Here is a 21,353-nt window from a genome sequence, read left to right as displayed (position 1 = left end):
GTCAAAAGAACTCTGTTAACACAACAATCAGTTTCCAAGGAAACAAACAATATGTGGTTCTGGGAAATGTAGTACATGTAACCCCTTGTGTTTACGTGTAACCTCTGTATTTTTATACAGTCTATGCGTGTAGCCCCTTCGTAATGCGCGTCTTAAATAGGCATCACGTATATATACATGTATAGGTAATTCCGAAAATGTAGTTATTTTTGAATATATTAAAGTGTTGACTGACTGAAAACAACATGAATATCATATCACTCAAAAATTTAAACAAGAAGTACACTGAATTGCTATTGGCCAAACAAGACAGTCGAGTTCTCGTCATTAATTTAGGCCAATCAGGACTGAGTTGCGTCGCCAATGGGGTTTTTCGACACGCCAATGCGCCGAAATTTGAAAAAGACTCAAATCAGAGGGTGGGGATATCCTGACCAATTTGGACTGTTTGAGATTTTCTTTTAACTTGCTACAAGTTCGACAACTAATGATCTGCGTTGGATTTTAGAGGTTAGAGTCGTCCTCGATTTTATAAATATGGAAAAACAAAATCGTGTGGTAATCTACCGAGACGATATTTTGTACAAATTGTTATTGAGCAAAGTTATCTAAATAGCTAGCTAGCTGCCGTTTGCAGTGTTGCATTGGCTAGTTTGGACAATGTAATAAAAGCAAGCGCTGGTTAACGTTATTAGCTAGTATGCATGGGGGAGAGTAGCTAGCTAGCTGTTAGAAAGCGAGTTGAGGACTACTTGTCATAATCACAGGTAGACTAACGATAGCCAACTGCTAGCTAAACAACAACCAGCTAGCTATTGACTAGACTAACTTAGCTATGAGTAAGTATTCGGCTAAAGTGCTAACGTTGGATAGCTAAAACTGCCATCTGACAGGCTTGCTAGTAGTAAACGCTGGTGCGGCATTCACGCCTCATTAGACACCAGTGAATTAGTGTAACTTACCATGGCTTGCTATAGTTTTATCATAAGTTAACTAACATCAGCAAACGCGAATCCGAGAATTTAACGCTAACTAGCTAGCTAGATTGCCTGAACGATCCACCTCCCATTGAAAACGTAGGCAAGCAAGACGTTTAAATTAAAGTTGTTCCAAACGTTAGCCGATTTAATTATCAAAACATATGCGTGGCTGAATGTAAACCTAGCTGTCTTGTTATTAAAGAGAACTACAGTCTTGCAATTACGGGCTGTTAACGAAGGTTTATCACAATGTTGTTACGTTATATAGCTAACGTTAGCTTTCAAAGTAACGTTAACTTACCCTGAGGCAGTACAGCCGCAGATATTGTACGTAGGTTACCGTTAGCAAGCTAGTTATGTGTTTGAGGGCAGAGAATAGAAGCTAGTTTAAGGGTACGAAGTCCTTTCTTTGCCTAACTTTAGCTGCGTAACGTTCTCTGATGGATTTTGCCGGTGCCTACCGGAGATTAGTTAACTGTTTAAGTTTCACTATTATGTTAATCTTAAACAGTGGAAGAGTCCAAGAGATGGCCCTGCATCGGCAAAAAGAGGACGTCTTACTGGCGTGGGTGAGTACCGCTTACTGTACGTTATAGCGTTAATTGAGGAACTTAATTTAGGTAAATGCTTGCCTAGTGTTTTATATCTAACAGTCACGAAGAAAGCTGATTCGTAACTTTTCAGCAAACTATTAATTTTGTACCTGTAACCCTAACAGATAAACAGCCTCCGTTTGGCGAACCCAGTTAATAACATTATCCTTTTACAAGATGGCATCTTGCTTTTGAAGTTGATATGCAAACTGTGAGTATTTCTGAAAAGCCTTTATAATAAATGCATTTCGCATTACATTACATTGTGAATATTCCATGCTTGTCGATGTATTTTAAAATTGTTCATATTCTGCTTCACCAGGAAGGGACAAGAAGTTCAGGGACTGCTGGATCAGCCCATCCAGAAAAGACTTGAATTTGTCTCTGACTTTCTTCGAAGTAAGAGATTGTAAAAATGGTCTATACCCCTGTGATTATGCATCGTAAATGACTGTGCAGTCGAAGTATTTGGAGCAGCCACGTTTACTTGCAGACTATTTCATCTTTCCATATACATTTATAATCTTCTGATTGAAGATTCTAAATTAACTGTTTACATTCCTTTGTATCTGAGATGTTTATCTCTTTTACAAGGGAGCCCTGGCCAAGGGAAGTAACAAGCAGATATTACAACGTAAAATACAACTCAAAAACGCAGACACTATTACACGTTATACATTCTCAGCTAAAAGTGCTACCAACCTCAGTTTTTGAGGCCTGCAGTAAATGGGTGAAATGAGTATTAACCTATGCCAAAGTGATGGAAAGAGAAAAGTGGAGAAATGAACTGCTCATGATCCAATGCATGCCATCTCATCTTTGAAACATGGTGGGGGTAGTGTTGGTGTTAAGACTTGGACCTGTTTGGCTGCCACTGGCACTGACTTTCTTGCCTTTATTGATTATGTGACTGCTGACAGCAGCAGCAGGACAAATTCTGAAGTGTACAGAAACATCAACAGTGGAATGTTATTTACTGGTCAAGTCAAACACCCAACCTGGATCTAACTGAACATGCATTTCACTTGCTGAAGACAAGGCGAGGGTCAGGACTTTGAACCTGATCCTGGCAGCGACTGGTAGCCAGTGGAGTGACCTCAGCAGAGGAGTGACGTGGGAGAACTTGGGAAGGTTGAAGATGAGTCGGGCAGCAGCATTTTGAATAATCTGTAGTGGATATCCATATGGTTAACATGATGGTGGTGTATTCTTGGTTTGGTCTCGGGATTCATTTGAGTACCATTGTTTCCTGTGACCCATTTATTTGTTCTCAGCAGCGCACTGCCGGTACAAAGCAGACAGAGGAGCCATTATCTCATGGGACAACATCCTGAATCGGAAAGACTTGGATATAGAGTTGTCAAAGGTACACATTTTAATCTATGACATGTAAAATGAGTGATCCATGGCGATACATTTTTTTTTTTACAATTTTTGATAATGTGCTCTATTCCCATTCAGGTGGTTGTGCTCCTTATGTGCCATGCCATCGTTAATGAACTTCTAATAACGGACGAACTGGACCATAAGACGGAGGTAATTTGACACACTTGCAGATTGTTTACTCGTAGTGAAATTGCAACTGAAGTGCCTTTTTTGATGGGATTTTTGACCCTATAGAGGTTTAATTTAAGACCCAGCTATTAGGCACCTATAGGGCCCAAAAGGTACATGTGATCCAAATCTCAAATATGATCAAAGTATCTTTGCTCCCTGGAAATTTTGAATAATGTTGATATCGTGCATTATGCCGATCTTCTCTTTATGCCTATCCATTCAGATTCAGATGGCTGCAGTACTCCGCTTTGTTCTCGATAATGAGAACAGTCTTCACCTGAGTGACAATTTGGAGAAATTTCTCCAAAAACCATGTGAGTTGAGCTTTTTTTAATACTTAACTTACCTCCTTGGGTTCTGGACACAGGTGTTGAGGTGTTAGGGTTGCACGGAGATACTTTAAAATCACACCCTGCCACATTCAGTTGCTCCAGGACAAAATTACTTTCTTCCATAAGAAGTTTACTTCTCTATTTATGGAAACTATGGCCTGGGAGATGTATATTTTTGTGTTTTTTTTTTTACGATACAAATATTATAAGGGGTATGCCTTTACAACAGATGTTTTTTCTGCGCACAGCAAGTCATGCAATTTCAGAAATGGAAGCTTTGTCACTACATTTCTGCGCAGTATGGAGTAAAAATGCAATTGAATGTATAAACTGAAGGCTGATAGGTGGCTCATCCTGTCAAGGCACTGTTGTAGAGCGTGGGTGAGCTCCACAGTCTCTGGTCAACTGGGCCAACTGGAAAATACAGTTGAAAGTGATATTTGGATGGACCAATGGCAGACATGCGAACTGGTGGGCTGTTTGTGAACTGCTTGAAAACAGATCTCCCTGGGGGCTTGCGCACACCGGATCGTGCAAACTCAAAACACCGAATCTTTTTGTGGGTCTCTTTGTTGAAACTTGTCATTTCGCACAAAATGTTAGTGTTTCCGTTGTGTTGAATGTGGCATGGGAATTTTATATGTTTAAAAAACATAGAAACTTAGAATACAGTAGTGCATTTGTAATTTTAAAAAAAATTGGCCAGTTGAAACTTATACCATATAAAATGAACATCATGGGAACATATCGATAATGAAAATAACTGATCAATATAATCCAGTTTCTGGCTCAATAAAGCGGCTATTTACCTGCAACTTAAGTTGATTCAAAATAGAGAGAGCCACATAACTTTATGCAAAGGTGCTGTTGCCTCTGAGGCATATCTACTGTACTTGAGCTATCGTGATCCTTTTAATGTCCGGACACCCCTTCTAATGTAAAACAAAATGAGATATCACTCAAGGGGTTGCCAGTATGCCTATGTTTAAAATAGTTGTGTAGTTAAAAAATGAAATGGTCTCTTTATCCACTGCTTCTCTTTCCAGTCACTGTTTGTTTGCCCAGCGACTCCAGCACAAGCAGTTTCAGTGATGAATCACCTGTCCTAAGCAGAATTCGGAGACCAGAAGTAAAGTTCTTGGAGCTGATGACCGTGGCATCCAGCTCAGCTGGGTAAAGCTACATTTACATTACTCCTTTGTCATTACTGTGAGGTATATTCTTTCAGTTGCGGTGATGGCTAAGGTTTGCGCTTGAGTTATTCTCCCCATTCCATCTGTATGCCCATCCAATTGGTCCTACATCCTTTGTCAATTTGTGCAGCCAGCTTTTCATTTTTCAATCCATCCAATGAGCCGCACATTAATTGTGCTAGAGGACAGCACATTTGTGGCTAACTTTGGGTCACTTCTGGTGCCCCTTTGTGGAGTCTCTTGCACAAGGCAGGGAGTACCCTGCTAAAGGAAACCCTCCCTCTGCGATGCTAAGTCCAATGTTGCACATATGCCTTTTCATTTTGAATGTAGGCTACATAGTTTTAGTATTGATTCAATATAAGTAGCTAAGAGTTGAGAACAATATGCGTGGGTGCTGTGTTCTATTTGGTTAATATTTTTGGGTGGGCCACCCAAGTCAATGTATGGGAAACACTGCTGGGTGGATTCCTTGCTCTTAAAACTGATGTATACAATAACCGCCTGCATCTGCAGACATAAGGGACCAGAGTCCATTACATGATACAAATTGACATCCTCCCTGTGCTCACCAGTGGTTGATCTCGGGTCTTCAGATCCCCTATACAGGAAGTCCTTAACACACCCCAATTCCAGCTGAGGAAGGTGCGTAAACAGCTGGCTGAGGAGAGGGATATGAGGGATGAGCTGGAGCGGGAGCTGGCCAACACCAGCCAGTTGGTCGCAGAAAGAGGTACTGCACTGGAGAATGTAGTGAAGGAGGGCCCATGACTTGTGCCCTTTTCACGTAATTTTACAAGGCTTAGTTTATAGTGCTTTAAACAATTGTTGGCTTGCGCACAAGCTTGTAGGTATCTTGATTTGACAAATGGTTGTTCTTCCACATCTATCAATCTGTTGTAGTCCTTGTGATTTTAATAAACATTCTATGCATGTAACACTGAAATTGAGGTTTCAGAGAGCTGACTTTGACAGGATTCCCTTTGTCCTTCAAAATCCATTTTCAAGTCCTAGTTCTTTGAGAATTTAACTTATGAAGCATTCAAGTTAATTTTAGTTTACTTTCCATTGTATTTATGTATTTTCTGTTTTATTGTTTCTTCAATTGGATTTTTTTTATTCTAATGAAGGATATTCGCAGTCAGGGGTGTCTAGTCTTACCGGAAATGGGCCAGTGATGTGAAAATGTGCACTAAAACTGAAATAGTTTTAAAATAAATTTTTAAAAAAGGAAGTGAAGAATCCGTTTATGCAGTCTTTAAAAAGAATACACTTGTCTTTAAAATATTATCTAAAATAAAACAAATTTGCATGGAAGCCCTCCTGTGATTTTTGCTCTCTCTCTGTAGAATTACAGATATCCCAGCTGCAGCATCGGCTCCAGAGGCTGATGAGGGATAATGCAGAGCAGGACCAAGAGCCCAAAGCTTTGGAGGAGCTCCAGAATAAAAATGAAGGGTAAAGGCTGGGGCAAACAATGCCTTGTAGACCAGTGTTGGGCCACCTAGTTCTGCAAGTATATTTGTGGCTAGAAGGGCATTTTATCTACTGAAAATCTCTCATGTGAGTTCCCTTTTCTGTTCCAACCCCTCCCCCTTCTCCATTCAGGCTGCTGAAGCATTTGCATGAAGTGCTAAAGCAGTGCCAGGACTTGAAAACCAACAAGGGTCAAATGGAAAAGAAGATTGATCAGCTGACTGAGGAGAATGGAGATCTGTCTGTCAATGTAGGTAGCCAAGGGCAGACTGTACTACCAACCATGGTTTCCCCCCTGATTATTTATTCCCCCCTCCCATTTTTGCTGTGAAATGTGTTTTCATTTGATGCGTTCTGACATCACCAGCTGGATCATTGAAAGTAAGTTTACATCTGACTGCAAGTGAGAAATAAACACGGTTGGAAAACAGAATTGGAGAGGGTAGTGTAAGTCTCAAACTGCCATGTTCTCTAGCTGGTCACGTGATCTCCTATCAAATCTCAGCTGGAGCTATTAAGGTAATGTGTTGAAAAGCAGCAGCTTTATATATCTAAAAGTGAAAGGCAAGTGTTGGCCTCTCAAGGAGGATTGTGCATTTTTCCTCAGATTAAAGACATGGTTGCTCGTTTGTCGAGTGCCCAGACAATGGTGGACACCCTGAGTGAGGAGCAGCAGGCATCACAGGCAGAGTGGGAGAGCAAGAAAATGTTCTTTGAGACTGAGCTTTGCCAGGCTGTGTCTGAAAAGGTGGGATTGGGTCTAGTTCTAAGTCTTCTTTGAAGTAAGCCACATGGTTGGATTCTTATCTTTTAATATTTCTTCTTGATTGTCTTGGCCTTTAATGTTCTTGCTTTCTTTACCAAGAATATTTATGTTTATTGGGTGATTTTTTTATTTTGTTATTTTATTATTTATTTGTTTCTGTGTTTTGTATTAACTATTGTGAAGCACTTTGTTACCTGTTTTGAAAAGTGCTATACAAATAAAGCCATTATTATTATTATTATTAATAATAATAAAAATAATAATAATAATAATAATAATAATAATGTTTGGTCGCAGTGAAATTGGCAATTGTGTAGCACATAGTTTGTACCTTTTTATTTATTTACTTTTCTTTGGGCCTCTGTCTAAAGCAGTTCAGAAATTTCTATCTACAGCTAATTACATTGTATTTCTGGAGTATTTCCCTGTAAGTATTGCCTCTTTACAGCATTTATAAATGTCCGGATAATTGAATTATTAACTGAAAATAAATTTGCCTTTGTGTATATCACATTGATCTGGCTGCTGGAGATCCTCTCACTGTTCATCATTGCTGGAGAGCCCACTCCTTCAGCCCATTCAAAAGTTGGTAATTTTTTGTTATTTACATCTCGTCTCTAGGAGAGCTTGAGTGAGCAAATTCAGATTTTACGAGGGAAGATCTCTATTCTGGAGGATGAGCTGAGAAAAGCCCATGCCCAAACTCAGGAGCGAGGCGAGGTCATGGGACCCATAATGGAGGTAACTTTTAAAACATTTCTGTTTCCCGACCCTCCTCATTTTTTTGGTGGTTGAGTCGGGAGGGTTCAGCCAGTTGGGAATCATGTTCTTCCGCTATCTAACGACCTGCACTGGCTGGTTTGGTGACTGTAGGTTGCACATTATTTGCAAATGAAAGGTCTTCCACCGACTCCACTCTGAGCATAGCACTGTGAAAAGAATATGGGCTGGGAAATATGCCTCAATAATACTTAAATGCAATAACGATCATTGCCACCATGTGGTGTATTCCCTGTTTTTTCATTACACTTGAAGCAGTAGTAAACATCCAAACTTCCAAAGGCCATGTGAAAGGCTTCTGGGGAAAAAAAGCATCACCACTGATATGTATTGAGTGTTGATAAGATGTCAAATCTGCAGCAAGATAATACAGCTTCAGTGTGATCATGTGATGTGTTTTTGTCAATCACAGAAGGTGCAAGGCCTTGCTGCTGATTGGTCGTCTCATGTATACCTAATCAGAGAACTGTGGTGACATTTTTTTTTCCCCTCCACAAAGCATTTCACATGGCCACTGAAGTTTGGATATTTGCATTAGGTATGATTAAAGTGTGGGGGATAAAGGTCAAAGAAAGCCAATATGCCCATGGCTGTGATGCTCATTTTTAAAAAGTTAAACATGTGTTTAAACAACACCATGTGTTTTGGAGAGCCACATCTGTCTGTACTCTCTCAAATTGACCATGGGATTCGCAAATGAATGCCACCATGGTTGCACACTGATGGGCATTTCAAATTATGGTGGTGCTCAGCCAATTTCTGCCAATTATTTAATTTTTTATTTTTTATAAACTGCCCGGCTAATGTAATGTAAGTTCTTGGGACCATGCTATATTTGCTTTGATGAGAGAAATTGTGTTTTTGAGAAATTTCAAAAGTTATAAATGTACAAAATTGATTTAGTGTTTTAATTCTTAAATGAGTCTCATCTCCTTTGTCTTCACAGTGGGAAAGGCTAAACCAGGAAATTTCTGAATTAACGTGCAAGCTCTTGCAGCTCCAAGAAACCATTCTCCAGCTGGAGAAGGAAAAAGGAGAAATGCAAGCAAAGCATGAGATGGAGAAAAACAAATTTGAGAGTGAGGTCTCCCATCTACAAGGGCTCATATCTGAACTACAGCATACCCTGTGTGTCCTTCGGGGCGAAAGGGAGGCACTTGAGCAGATCTCAAGAGAGCAGCAGGCAACAATGACTTCCCAGATTAGTGCCATGAATGCAGAGATTGCCCGTCTTTCTGATGTGATTCACCAGAAGGAGCTGGCAGCAACGGTATTTAGCCAGCAAGTGGCAGAGGAACAGAAACAGAAGGAGATTTTGATGCAGAACATGGAGAAGCAGGATCAGATAAACCAGGAAACCGTTCAGGGACTGAGCGAACAAGTGAAACACCTAGAAACTACTTTGAAATCAAAGGAAGAGGAGAGCTCTCGCCAGCAAGCCTTTCTGCAAGAGGCATCTGAGAGTGCAATCCAGGAAAGGGATACTATTTTGGTGGAGTATCATCAGTTTCGCCAGGCGAAAGAGGAGGAAGTCCTTGATCTTAATAAACAGGTCAGGCAACTTGAAGAGCAGCGGGAGGTTGAGCGGTCTCTCTTGTCTGACCTCAGGAGAGAGAAAGAAGAGCTACATTTGAAGTTGATATCTTTGGAATCTGCCATCAGGGATCTGCAAAATGAGTTGGAAGTGGAGAGCCGTAAACACAGGGAGACACTCGCAGCCAAGCTCCAGAAGCATTCCCAAATGGAATCTGAGATCACTGAGCTTGGACACAGGGTCCAGCAGTTACTGACGGATATTAAGCTGATGGGCCAGCAGCTTAATGAAGCACAACAGGAGAAACGCCATGCTGAATCCTGTGTGGAAGAGCTGAAGATTGAATGTAGAGAGCTGTCAAATGCACTTTCAGCAGAACGTGATCATAGTCTTCACCTGGCCAAGGAGAGAGCAGCAGAAGTTGAGATGCTAAGTGCTAATGTTCAAACAAAGACTGAAGAAGTGGAAAAACTGGCAAAGGAGACTGAGCAATACCTTGTGGAACTTGAAGCCACAAGGACTGCAAAAAGTACTGTGGAGTCTCACCTTAATTCTGTCATTGAAAAACACCAAGCAGAGATTTGTACATTGCATCTTGAGTTGACCGATGTGCAAGGATTGGTGAAGCAAAAGGAAGCCGAAAAGGAACTCTTACAGGATGAAATATCTACCAAAGAGGAAGAAGTGAAGATCCAGCAAGAACGTGTACTTTATCTTCAAAGTGAAACTGCTCAAATGGAGGAACTGCGACAAAATCTTGCAGAGGAGGAGAAGAGACATCAAATGACTAAGCAAGATGCTGATGCCAGAATGGCGGAGGTTCAGCTATTGAGGGTCTCATTAGATGAAAAAGAAGATAAGATCAGCACTCTCCTACAGAGCATTCAGGCTTTGGAAGAGAAGGCTTGTGCTTTGCAGGATGTTCAGAACAAGGAGAGTGAGGATTATAAGCACTCTGTCTCTGAACTAGAGCAAAGGGTAGCTGAAAGTCAAGCACAAATCTGTAAAAAGGTTACAGCCTTTGAAACCCAGAGTCAGCTAGTGTTAAGTCTACAAAAAGATCTGGCCCTTGAACAAGCTAGAGCTGTTTCACTGGAAGAGAATCTCAAGGCTTTAGAATCTGCTCTCAGAACCCAAAAGGTGCAGGAAAAAGAATTGAGAGAAGAGTCCATTGTTCATAGGGAAGAACTCAACAGACAAAAAGCAGATTTGGAAAAACTACATCAAGAAATTTTGCTGATTCAGGAAGAAAAACGAGAGGCAGAAAGCAGGGAAGTCATAGCTACAGAAAAGATTACAATCCTACAGGCTGAAGTTCTCTCGGTTTCCTCCTTGGCTACAGAAAGAAATGAAAGTCTTGAGCACATGAAAAAGAAATTTGCTGCTGTAAGTATAGAATTAAATTGTCTGAAAGAGCAGGATATTGAGAGAAACAAACTTGCTGCAGCAGATTGCAAAAGACAAGAGGAAGCCATTCACAAACTTCACAGAGATCTTCTCTCTGCATCTAGTCTTTCCTCAGAAAGGGATCAGGAAATTCAGATGCTGCAAACGAAAGTGTCCTCCTTGAAAAAGGAATTGGAAATACAGGAGGAGATGCAATGCTTGAGAGACCAAGAGACAAATGCAATGAGGTCTAAATGCAGAGAATTGGAGGAGAAAATTACCCAACTTGAGGCCCAGGTTCTGGAGGCCTCTACCCTTGCTTCTGGGAAGGAATTGGAGCTTTGTACCCTGCGTAGTGAATTCACAGAAAGGGAGAACTTGAGACTCAACGCAGCTGAGACTGAAGCAGCTCAACGCAGAGAATTGGAGGAGAAAGTTGCCCAACTTCAGGCCCAGGTTCAGGAGGCTTCTACCCTTGCTTCTGGGAAGGAATCAGAGCTTTGTACTCTGCGTAGTGAATTAAAAGAAAGGGAGACCTTGAGACTCAAAGCAGCTGAGACTGAAGCAGCTCAACGCAGAGAATTGGAGGAGAAAGTTTCCCAACTTGAGGCCCAGGTTCTGAAGGCCTCTACCCTTGCTTCTGGGAAGGAATCAGAGCTTTGTACCCTGCGTAGTGAATTAAAAGAAAGGGAGAACTTGAGACTCAACGCAGCTGAGACTGAAGCAGCTCAACGCAGAGAATTGGAGGAGAAAGTTTCCCAACTTGAGGCCCAGGTTCTGGAGGCCTCTACCCTTGCTTCTGGGAAGGAATTGGAGCTTTGTACCCTGCGTAGTGAATTAAAAGAAAGGGAGAACTTGAGACTCAACGCAGCTGAGACTGAAGCAGCTCAACGCAGAGAATTGGAGGAGAAAGTTGCCCAGCTTCTGGAGGCCTCTACCCTTGCTTCTGGGAAGGAATTGGAGCTTTGTACCCTGCGTAGTGAATTAAAAGAAAGGGAGAACTTGAGACTCAACGCAGCTGAGACTGAAGCAGCTCAACGCAGAGAATTGGAGGAGAAAGTTTCCCAACTTGAGGCCCAGGTTCTGGAGGCCTCTACCCTTGCTTCTGGGAAGGAATTGGAGCTTTGTACCCTGCGTAGTGAATTAAAAGAAAGGGAGAACTTGAGACTCAACGCAGCTGAGACTGAAGCAGCTCAACGCAGAGAATTGGAGGAGAAAGTTGCCCAGCTTCTGGAGGCCTCTACCCTTGCTTCTGGGAAGGAATTGGAGCTTTGTACCCTGCGTAGTGAATTAAAAGAAAGGGAGAACTTGAGACTCAACGCAGCTGAGACTGAAGCAGCTCAACGCAGAGAATTGGAGGAGAAAGTTTCCCAACTTGAGGCCCAGGTTCTGGAGGCCTCTACCCTTGCTTCTGGGAAGGAATTGGAGCTTTGTACCCTGCGTAGTGAATTCAAAGAAAGGGAGAACTTGAGACTCAACGCAGCTGAGACTGAAGCAGCTCAACGCAGAGAATTGGAGGAGAAAGTTTCCCAACTTGAGGCCCAGGTTCTGGAGGCCTCTACCCTTGCTTCTGGGAAGGAATTGGAGCTTTGTACCCTGCGTAGTGAATTCACAGAAAGGGAGAACTTGAGACTCAACGCAGCTGAGACTGAAGCAGCTCAACGCAGAGAATTGGAGGAGAAAGTTGCCCAACTTCAGGCCCAGGTTCAGGAGGCTTCTACCCTTGCTTCTGGGAAGGAATCAGAGCTTTGTACTCTGCGTAGTGAATTAAAAGAAAGGGAGAACTTGAGACTCAACGCAGCTGAGACTGAAGCAGCTCAACGCAGAGAATTGGAGGAGAACGTTGCCCAACTTGAGGCCCAGGTTCTGGGGGCCTCTACCCTTGCTTCTGGGAAGGAATCAGAGCTTTGTACCCTGCGTAGTGGATTAAAAGAAAGGGAGAACTTGAGACTCAACGCAGCTGAGACTGAAGCAGCTCAACGCAGAGAATTGGAGGAGAAAGTTGCCCAACTTGAGGCCCAGCTTCTGGAGGCCTCTACCCTTGCTTCTGGGAAGGAATCAGAGCTTTGTACCCTGCGTAGTGAATTAAAAGAAAGGGAGAACTTGAGACTCAACGCAGCTGAGACTGAAGCAGCTCAACGCAGAGAATTGGAGGAGAAAGTTTCCCAACTTGAGGCCCAGCTTCTGGAGGCCTCTACCAATGTGTCTTTAAGAGAATCAGAGCTTAGCTCCCTGCACAAAGGGATGGAAGAGATCATTGCTAATTTGAAGGCAAAACTCCTTAGTGCCTCTACACAGGAAGAAAATGCTACAAAGCTCCAGCAGCAAATAGCAGCCCTGAGGCATACGAATGAGGAGCTGCTGTTAATAAGAGAAGGATTGCAAAAGGAACAGGAGGTTTCCCAGAAATTAACAGAGGACTTGGCAACACAGCTTCAACTTGCAAGGGAGGAGCTCTCTACACTCCGCCCTCTGAGAGGAGAGATGGCAGAGAGGTCACAGCTCAATACTGACCTCCAAGAGCAATTGTCTCTGAAGTCTGAGGCCTTGGAGCATTACAAAGCTCAGGTCTGTACTCCTTCCTTGGTGTGTTTCTGCATTATAAGAGAGATTTAAGTTTTGTAAAGCTTGGTGTGTTAATATTCACATTTAGGTAAAATGTGCCATTTACTATAACCTAGCTGCAAAGTTTATATATTTGGATAAGGTCTTCAAGTGATAAGGTCTGCATCTGTCAGAAATAGTTATGAATTGGCACCGTATAAGGGAGAAGTAATGCATGTCTCTCTTAGGTGATTAGTTGGTTTCAGCACTCCTGGATTCTTAGTATTATTTATTTCTTAAATGTATTTTTATTTTGTTTATTTTTTGCATTTGTGAAAATAAAACTTGGTTATGTTCTGTCTCAGGTTGAAAATGCAAAAATTCATTATAATGGGAAGAAGCAGCAGCTACTAGAGGCCAATGAGAAGATCCAGGCTCTTACGACAGCCCTGGAGACTAATGAACAGGAGATCAAGACACTTACAGAACAAATTCAGGTTCTCCAGCTGGAGTTAGAGCAAGCAAGGGCTACGGAGAAGAACTTTCTCTTCAATATCAACAGCCTGCAGGCTCAGGTAGGTACATGCTAGTTACATGTATTCAAAAGTGTATTCTGAATGGACTAGATGGGGACTGTAGAATGTGAGTAGTGAGGCTCTTCATGTACATGTGCAGTTGGACTATGCGGATAAGCAGCTACGGGAACAGAAAAGACTTGGAAAGTGTGAAGAGCTGAAGCCCAAGGAGACTGTTTATCAGAAAGTTACTGAAAAGCAGCAGGACACCAGTGGAGACAGTCTAGACCTTAGCCTGGAGGACTCTCTCAACTCTACCAGGTAACACCATGGCTGTGGCCCTCCTTGACCTGCAGGAATAATTCATTTAAAAAGAAATGTAATTTAAAAAAATAGAATAATCAATTCTGATTTATTTGTTTATTGTACATCTGTGACAACTCTTTTCAGTTTGTGTGAAAACTCAATCTAGTATTGGTGCATTTGACTTTTATCCATTGTTATTAATCTTGCTCATGGCCTTTGTTAAAGGATAGTTCACTTTCTGGAGTTAATTGATATTAAAAATTTTTGTGCAGTTTTTGATTGAGCAAGTCGACTTTTTACTTGCAATTTAGGGTATTTTAGAAACGTACTGATGTTATAAGACTTAAAACTTGTAAACTGCCATGTAAAGCATTTAGTAAAACTGAAATAAAAAGAATAATCTTTAAAGAATAACCTGAGAGGACAGTGCATGCAGTAGTGCTGTCCACAGAACCCCATGGCTGAATGTTTCTCACCTGTCAGGAGACCCTCAAAAAGGGAAGAGTCCAGCACTCCTGTGCTGCGCAGCTCAGAGCGACTTCAGGCCAAACAGCGGGCTCGTGGCGGGGAATCGCTCGAGACACTGTACTTCACGCCCATGAGCGTCCGTAATGCTGTGGACGGCAAGCTGGAGAGCAGCATCACCTCTCTGGGAGAGCTTGTGCTGGATTCAGCCAAGAGGAGCCACTCTGCTCGCCGCCGCACAACACAGGTCATCAACATCACCATGACCAAGGTCAAGAGCATGCTTCCCCATATCGCAAACCTTTGTACTCAGTGCACCTCATTAGGATCGCTTGTCAGAAGATATGCGTCTGTCCACAACATCATGGTACCATCTATGATGATGATGATGATGATGATGATGATGATGACGACGACATTGTTCATTGCTTAATTCAGCTTTCTTTTTTTTAAATGGGAGAATCTCTTTTTGTCTCTTGAGCATATAGTCTCCTGGTAGATGTTTAAAAAGAAAAAAAAAAAAAAAAAAATTTCCAGCACCCTAAAGGTTTTGAGGTTCAGATTTTTTGTTCTCTACAAGATGAGGCTTGACCCTTGACTCATTTCGGTAGCACGATGTGCACAGCTCATGAATTTTTTGGATTTAAGTAGGTGTATTTCTTATTGGCCAAGGCCTTCATATTGTGCTTACTTGTGATAATCCTGCCTCTCTTCTGGCTGTAGAAGACCCCAGGCAGAGTGGAGGCAGACCCAGAGGATGGCTTCACATCGGCTCTCAGTCTGCAATCAGCGCAGTCCTTCCCCAATCTGGCTAACCAAAGATGTCGCCCCTTCTCCTTGGAATTCTCTGAAGAGGCCACCGCAAGTGACCAACTCCGGCACCTTCCGGGCTACCGCCGCAGTGCTGCTCACAGTGCCGCCCCTCCCCGCAGTGAGTTTCATCGCCATCGCAGTTTCCCCGCTCTGCTGCCTTCGGTGTCAGTGGCCGTTTGCTTTCTTCTCCTTGTTTTTGCTTGGATTTCACAGGTCCCAAATTTAATACCCAAGCTGAAATAGACCCAGTGACTTCCTCGCCTGAATCTAGTCTACCCACCCCCCCTCACCCCACAAAAAAATTAAAAAATTGCACTAAAGCTCTTTGATTTTCAGTTGATGTTGACAAATGTTACACTCATGAGCGATTGTAGGTAGCAGCTGCTGTAGTAGCAGTGTCATCAGTTCTCTTGGGTAAAACCGCATTCCAAAAATATTAATGTCTTGTGCAAGCCTGAAACCTGAGAGTGTTGGGGTGGACCCAATCCTGACTAAAAAAAACAAGTTAATATGTTTTGGTCTCAGGCATTTATCTTCTGGTAGACCGCGGGTGTCCGACTAGTCCTGGAGAGCTGCATTGTTTGCTGGTTTTTGGTGTATTCAGTACTTTTATTTGTTTGTTTATTTATTTTTAAGTTATTTATTTATTAACGTTGTTGATTGGTGAGGATCCACACACTCTGTGCTTAAGTTCTTAATTGTGTCCCCATTGAAAGTAAACTACAAAAACCTTTGACACTGCAGCCTTCTTGGACTTAAGGTTGATATCCCTGTTGTTCACACATGAATGCCTCTACATTTCAGACATCAAAATGCCATCGATGCTATGGGTTGTGATACATGTAGGCCAGCTGGTGAAGTGTGTGCAGTATATTTATTAAAGGTTTATTAAAGGATGTAATGCGTTTGGTTTTGGGCCGTTCTCACTGTGGTCTCCTTGTCTCTGTTAGGCATCAGCACGTTCAGGGTAGGTGCTGAAAATGAGCCGGACCATTCGGAAGACTGGATGCGTATTGCGGAGTTGCAGGCTCGAAACCAGGCCTGTTTGCCTCATCTGAAGAGCAGCTACCCAATAGAGTCCCGGGTGAGTTGGCGGAAATGGCCTGAAGAATAAGATTGCAATAGAGTGTGGGTGTCTTTTAACTTGAGCCTAAAAAATTGTGGTTGGTCACTCACTCACGGACGACTTTTGAGGGACGCATGTGCAGGTGGTGCCAGCTAAAATGTGTCTCCGGAAGTGAGTTGCACCATGGGTCTGGACGGTTACGTGCTCGTTTAACACCTTTTTATTAATTTAGTGTGTACTGTTAATAAAAGAAACGTTTGCTGGAATAAAAAATCAGGTCTAGATTGTGACCAAAATGGTCGCATATGCCATTATTTTTTGGGGAACTGCGAGTAAATATTTGACTTGGTCGCATACCTGCAAGTGGGTAAAAACTAAATTATTTAAACAACAATCTGCCATCGTTTACTGTAAAACTTCCAATTAATTCTGGTCTCAAATAAGGATTGGTCTCTTAACACCAGGGGGGAAGTTGTATTGTTGCAGATAAACTCCGGTCTCCAATAACGCAGGGTTGAAAATGATTCACCTTATGGCGCTTCTCCATTGACCTTATATAATATCACTAACCTATTTAAAGACACTCAATTTAAAAAATAACATATATAACCGAAATATTTGAGCAGTAATACTTACATTACGTCTTTCTTCTTTTTCTGCTATCACAGAGAGAATGCGTAAGTGAATGCGACAATAAGAAAAATTTCAGTTACGCTGACCTATAAAACGCTATTCCAGAAGCAAAATTAGACATGTTATACATCGTTAGAAAGCTTATACTCTCACCTACTGGATAAATTGTCAATCAAGCCAGACTGTACTAAAAAGGGCGACAGCGCCATAAACAACACGTGTGGTATTACGCACAGCTCATTATTTACGAAGGTACCCAAGCATCACACATGCGCATATATTTTACAAACGGATTGTCCAAGACAATATATGACCACTCAGTCTCAAAAGGAACATCTCTACGCGTAAAACCAATGGTAAGGTTGTATATTTATTCAATATTTAGTCCCAGATATTGACTGTAGAATTTGCTAGTTAACGTTACTGTTGCTGTTGTGGTATTTAAAAATGGCGGTTGCTGCCGTTGAACAAACTGAACATGGAATGACGCGTTTGTGAGGATTTCCATTGATCAGTCAACGGTCTGTAGTATCTAATTGCAGCACAGATAGTACCTTTGGTACCTACCGCAGAGCAGTAGCTAAAATCGGCACGGGTACTTGCGGCCCGACACGGGTCAGGTGGCAGTGGAGAAAGCAAAACAAAGCGGGAGCACGGATTCCGGCACGGCACGGTGGTGGAGAAGCGCCATTAGGTTGCCATTGATAAGATGGCTAGAGCCCCGAAAATGTTATAATTGTAATGTGGCCTACCATTTGTGTGCTTGCAGCCCAGCCTCGGGAACCCTTCATTCACCATCACGGATGATGACCTGAAAATGGGTGACCCTAACGAGACTATCCGCCGGGCCTCCATGATGCCAAGTCAGATCACGGACTCTCTGGCTTCACACCGGCTCTCTATGCTTCCGGGTCAGATCCACGACGCTCCGCTCTCCCGCCGCGAAACGATGCTGCCGGGCGACATCGGCTCCAGGGCAGCCTCTCAGCACGCTGCCCTGCATCCCAAACGGTGTGCCAGCAATGCGCAGAACACCAGGGCTGCCACCCTCCCTCTGAAGCGCGGCGGCTGCGACCTGCCAGGGCCTGACACGCCTGAGGTGAGGAACACCGTATGCTCTCTTAGTGCAGGGACTAAGGAACAGGACAAACCTCTTGCTCCTTATGAAAAAACACTGGCAGAAAGTGCCTTGGCTGGAAATCAAACGCCCAGCCGCTTGGGGTGGGGGGAATTTGTGTATAGGTTGAGTCTTCCAGCCAACAGACTGCTCCATGTGGTCTTCCCAGTTACTGCTTCAGTGGGATTGTACAGTGTCAGTATCCAGATGGTTGCTTACTTTTCAATGTTCAGCTTTGATTTCTTGAGTATGAAGTGGCATGTTCCTTTCTGACATCAATCTTCTGTAAATTATCTGCCTTTCTCCAGACTAAGAAGTTGGCTAGCTGTTTCCCCCGTCCCATGACTCCCAAAGACCGGAATGATCGCCGTTTTGCATTGCAAAACAGTCAGAACCGACCTCCCAATACTCCGGTGAGCTGGTTGTGTGTCAGCATTCTATTTCAGAACAATGACGGTCTCCTAAAAACCAAGCGCTTAAAAGCAGTGAATACTCCATCCATGTAATCCTTTCACAGCAGGCTGTCAAGGGTCCCGTATTCTGGTGGTTCTCAACCACGTGGTTGTCAGCAGAAAACCTGGTGTGCAACTCTGGCTTGGCAGGCCTGATGCATGGTGGAACAGAATGGCCAGCAGTAATCTAGAGATGAGAATGAATGTGTATTTGTGTTTTATTGCCTGTAATTCATTGTATATTATATCAAGCATCTTCTTGCTTCTAATTCTCTAGTGAGTGTAAAATGGAAAGATGAAAGGGGCAGCTGAAGTACTTCAGCATTTTTGCATGCGGTGTCTTGTCAGTTATTCAGCTAACACAGTTGTAAAGCCTTTGCAGTTCTTTATTAACTGTGCTGCTGAACCTGGCTGGCCTGTGGTGTAAACCTCATCACTGTTCAGGTGGAGCGCAGGCAGTCCATGATGTTCAGCATTGAGAACACGCCAAAGAAAAATGGAAAGAGCTTTCTGCAGAAGGGCATCAACAAGATGCGGGCCAGCACTCGCAAGTCCCCGGGCTCCACCAGCAAAATCCCCCGTTCTGCCAAGTCCCCCCGCGGGGAGAAGCCTCAGCGCAGGTCCCCCCGAATCAACAGCAACAAGTCTCCAAAGATCACCTCCAGCGCCAGGAAGGTGAGCTAGACCTGGTACTCATCATTCAAACACACATTCACAAACGGTGCAGTCACATGCCAGACTTTTACGGTTTTCTCAGGGTTTCTGGAGACCAGTGTCAGTCACTAAATATTTTAAAACTCAAAACTGCAAGTAGGCCAGCTATTTAAAACCATACACCAACATAGTATCGAACACAGCGTAATCATGCGTCATACTACATAAGGCTAAAGTAACTTTCCAAGATGTACTTTTAACTGTGGTGCATCATTCGTTTTTTTTTTTTTCTGGACAAACAGAATGTCAGTGCTCAGTTTATGGAGTGTGTCTTTGTCCAGAGGGAGGACATGGCTCTCGAAACAGAGCAGCAGCCGAGATGAAGGTTATCAGTTCTCCTGTCCCTGTCTTCCTTTTTACCTGCTCCAGAGCGCAAGTGGTGTTGGTCACTTGGTAATGAGGCTTATGGTTTGTGGGCAGGATCCTCGTCTCCATTTTGGGCTGTGCTCGACCACTTCTATTGCTCCATTAAGATTTTCTTGGGTTGCAGCTGTTTTTGCTTCTTTCACAACTTGTGTACTGCATCTTCACAATTGGTTGTCTTGGCTGGAAACATTTGGGTGCACTAACCTTCCAAAAATGTATTTTTAAAAAGCTGAATTGGGTAATTTTGCTTTTAATTGCAAAAAGGTTTGTTGCATTATGATTGCCTGAGAGATGCGTATAAGCCATAGAAGCTCATATAATATAAAATGATAAAACTGTTTTCCCCCTCTATTTACAGTTTATGAGCTATAGACCTCGGATGAAGATGTGAGTCCAACACTGGAGGTATTGGGCTCAAGCAGTCAATCTAAAGGAAATTGGCCCGGCTCTCCCCTGTATTTTATGTTCTTTTTGGAATAATCTTTATTTTGTAAAGATGTGCAATAAATAAATAAATTAAATATTACATGGTTTTCTTAACTGCAGCAAGCATTTACTTCTGAGGACCAGCTTAAGATTTGAGTCATCTGGCAAGGCTTTGAAGAAGTCCAAAATTATATTTTAATATTTTATCCTCTTCCTGCCATATGGTACCATTCTCTTTATTCACTACAGTGTTTGACTTATGCTTTTATTTTCTTTTTTTATGCGCTTCATTTGGTTCTGGACGCTAATCTTTAATATTGGTAGTATTCAGCGTTTTTTTAATGGATTTGTTTTATTTCTCAGTTCTATGGGGTGTTTAAATGCTCATTGGACAAGGGTTGAAAACCCAGTACTATATTTTCTTAAGATTGTCTATAATTAATTCGTTTTAAATATGTCTTTCCATTACCTGGAATGGCAGAGTTGCACTTAAAGGTGTTCTGCTTTAAGTGAGGAATTCCTATATGACACCAGTACCTATAACACTGTATAGTGTTGAGGGGAATATTCAGTGATTGAGTGTAATACCTATCCTTCGATTTGAATAAATGTGTTGAGGTAGGGGTATGGAAGAATAGGAAATTTAAAATCCTCTCATATATACATTAAGTCAGACATGCCTTTTATCTGCTTACAAAAAGGGGACTTTGCTGAAGTAGGTATCTGAGTTTGATTGGCAAAGAGTCATTGACACTACCTGTTTTTATTTGCCATAAAGGGTCATGTAATCGATTGTGTTATATGTTTATATAATTGATTCAATTAAAGCCAAGGCTGGCTTTATGCTCTAGTATACAGTCAGCGGCGTGTGCACGAGGATGCTTGTGCAGTGAGGCACATGATACCCATTCTGTTTTTCTTTTTTTTTCCCCTCACAAATCTATAAATCAAGAAATTTATTGTGTAATCATAAAAATTGCAGTTTAGCTAGTTTTGTTTGGGGAAGAGTGGAGGATTAATATTTCATCAATGTTGAGTTGTGGTGATTTGATATATTAATCCTATCTTAATCAAATTGTATTTCTGTACAGACTAGAGTTTGATGGTGATTCCTGGTCTCTGGTTTTGCACAGTAGATATTAGTCTGTTAATGTGTTTGTCCATTTTGTCTGTCACTTTTGTCTTCCCAAAATAAAAAAACCAGACTGCAACTTCTCTTTTCTTAATTTGGAACTGCTTTGACATTGCTGCTGCATGCAAGTGTCATTTGTTTTTTTCTCTCCATTGCTTGGAATGTCCCTTTATTTATTCGGGAGAGTGCAGAAAAACACCCTTGGGA

General features: G+C 42.3%; 1 protein-coding gene across 15 annotated transcripts; it reads left to right on the top strand.

Annotated features, from left to right (window-relative positions):
- Position 1: 1 nt before the first annotated feature.
- Positions 2-21,229, top strand: numa1 (nuclear mitotic apparatus protein 1). Of its 15 annotated transcripts, none has more exons than XM_035386526.1 (26): positions 2-510; positions 1,492-1,549; positions 1,699-1,784; positions 1,896-1,972; positions 2,848-2,939; positions 3,035-3,109; positions 3,354-3,444; positions 4,509-4,635; positions 5,252-5,388; positions 6,005-6,113; positions 6,264-6,381; positions 6,739-6,879; positions 7,519-7,638; positions 8,624-10,903; positions 11,528-11,809; positions 11,957-13,165; positions 13,507-13,716; positions 13,817-13,977; positions 14,446-14,698; positions 15,151-15,358; positions 16,191-16,324; positions 17,709-18,038; positions 18,365-18,469; positions 18,953-19,183; positions 19,465-19,547; positions 19,947-21,229. In XM_035386526.1, the coding sequence occupies exons 2-25, from the start codon at positions 1,508-1,510 to the stop codon at positions 19,543-19,545; spliced, it is 6,699 nt and encodes a 2,232-aa protein (XP_035242417.1). In that variant the 5' UTR covers positions 2-510; positions 1,492-1,507; the 3' UTR covers positions 19,546-19,547; positions 19,947-21,229. The 15 variants fall into 15 exon arrangements, with proteins under 15 accessions (XP_035242417.1, XP_035242415.1, XP_035242412.1 ...); XM_035386524.1 differs by having other exon boundaries at positions 8,624-11,053; positions 11,519-11,809; XM_035386521.1 differs by having other exon boundaries at positions 8,624-11,212; positions 11,519-11,809.
- The last annotated feature ends 124 nt before the right edge of the window (positions 21,230-21,353 follow it).

Source organism: Anguilla anguilla, chromosome 12 (assembly GCF_013347855.1).
Source record: "Anguilla anguilla isolate fAngAng1 chromosome 12, fAngAng1.pri, whole genome shotgun sequence".
NCBI classification, from domain to species: Eukaryota; Metazoa; Chordata; class Actinopteri; order Anguilliformes; family Anguillidae; genus Anguilla; species Anguilla anguilla.
Note: the sequence above shows the minus strand (reverse complement) of the source record. Positions and strands in the feature narration are given on the sequence as shown.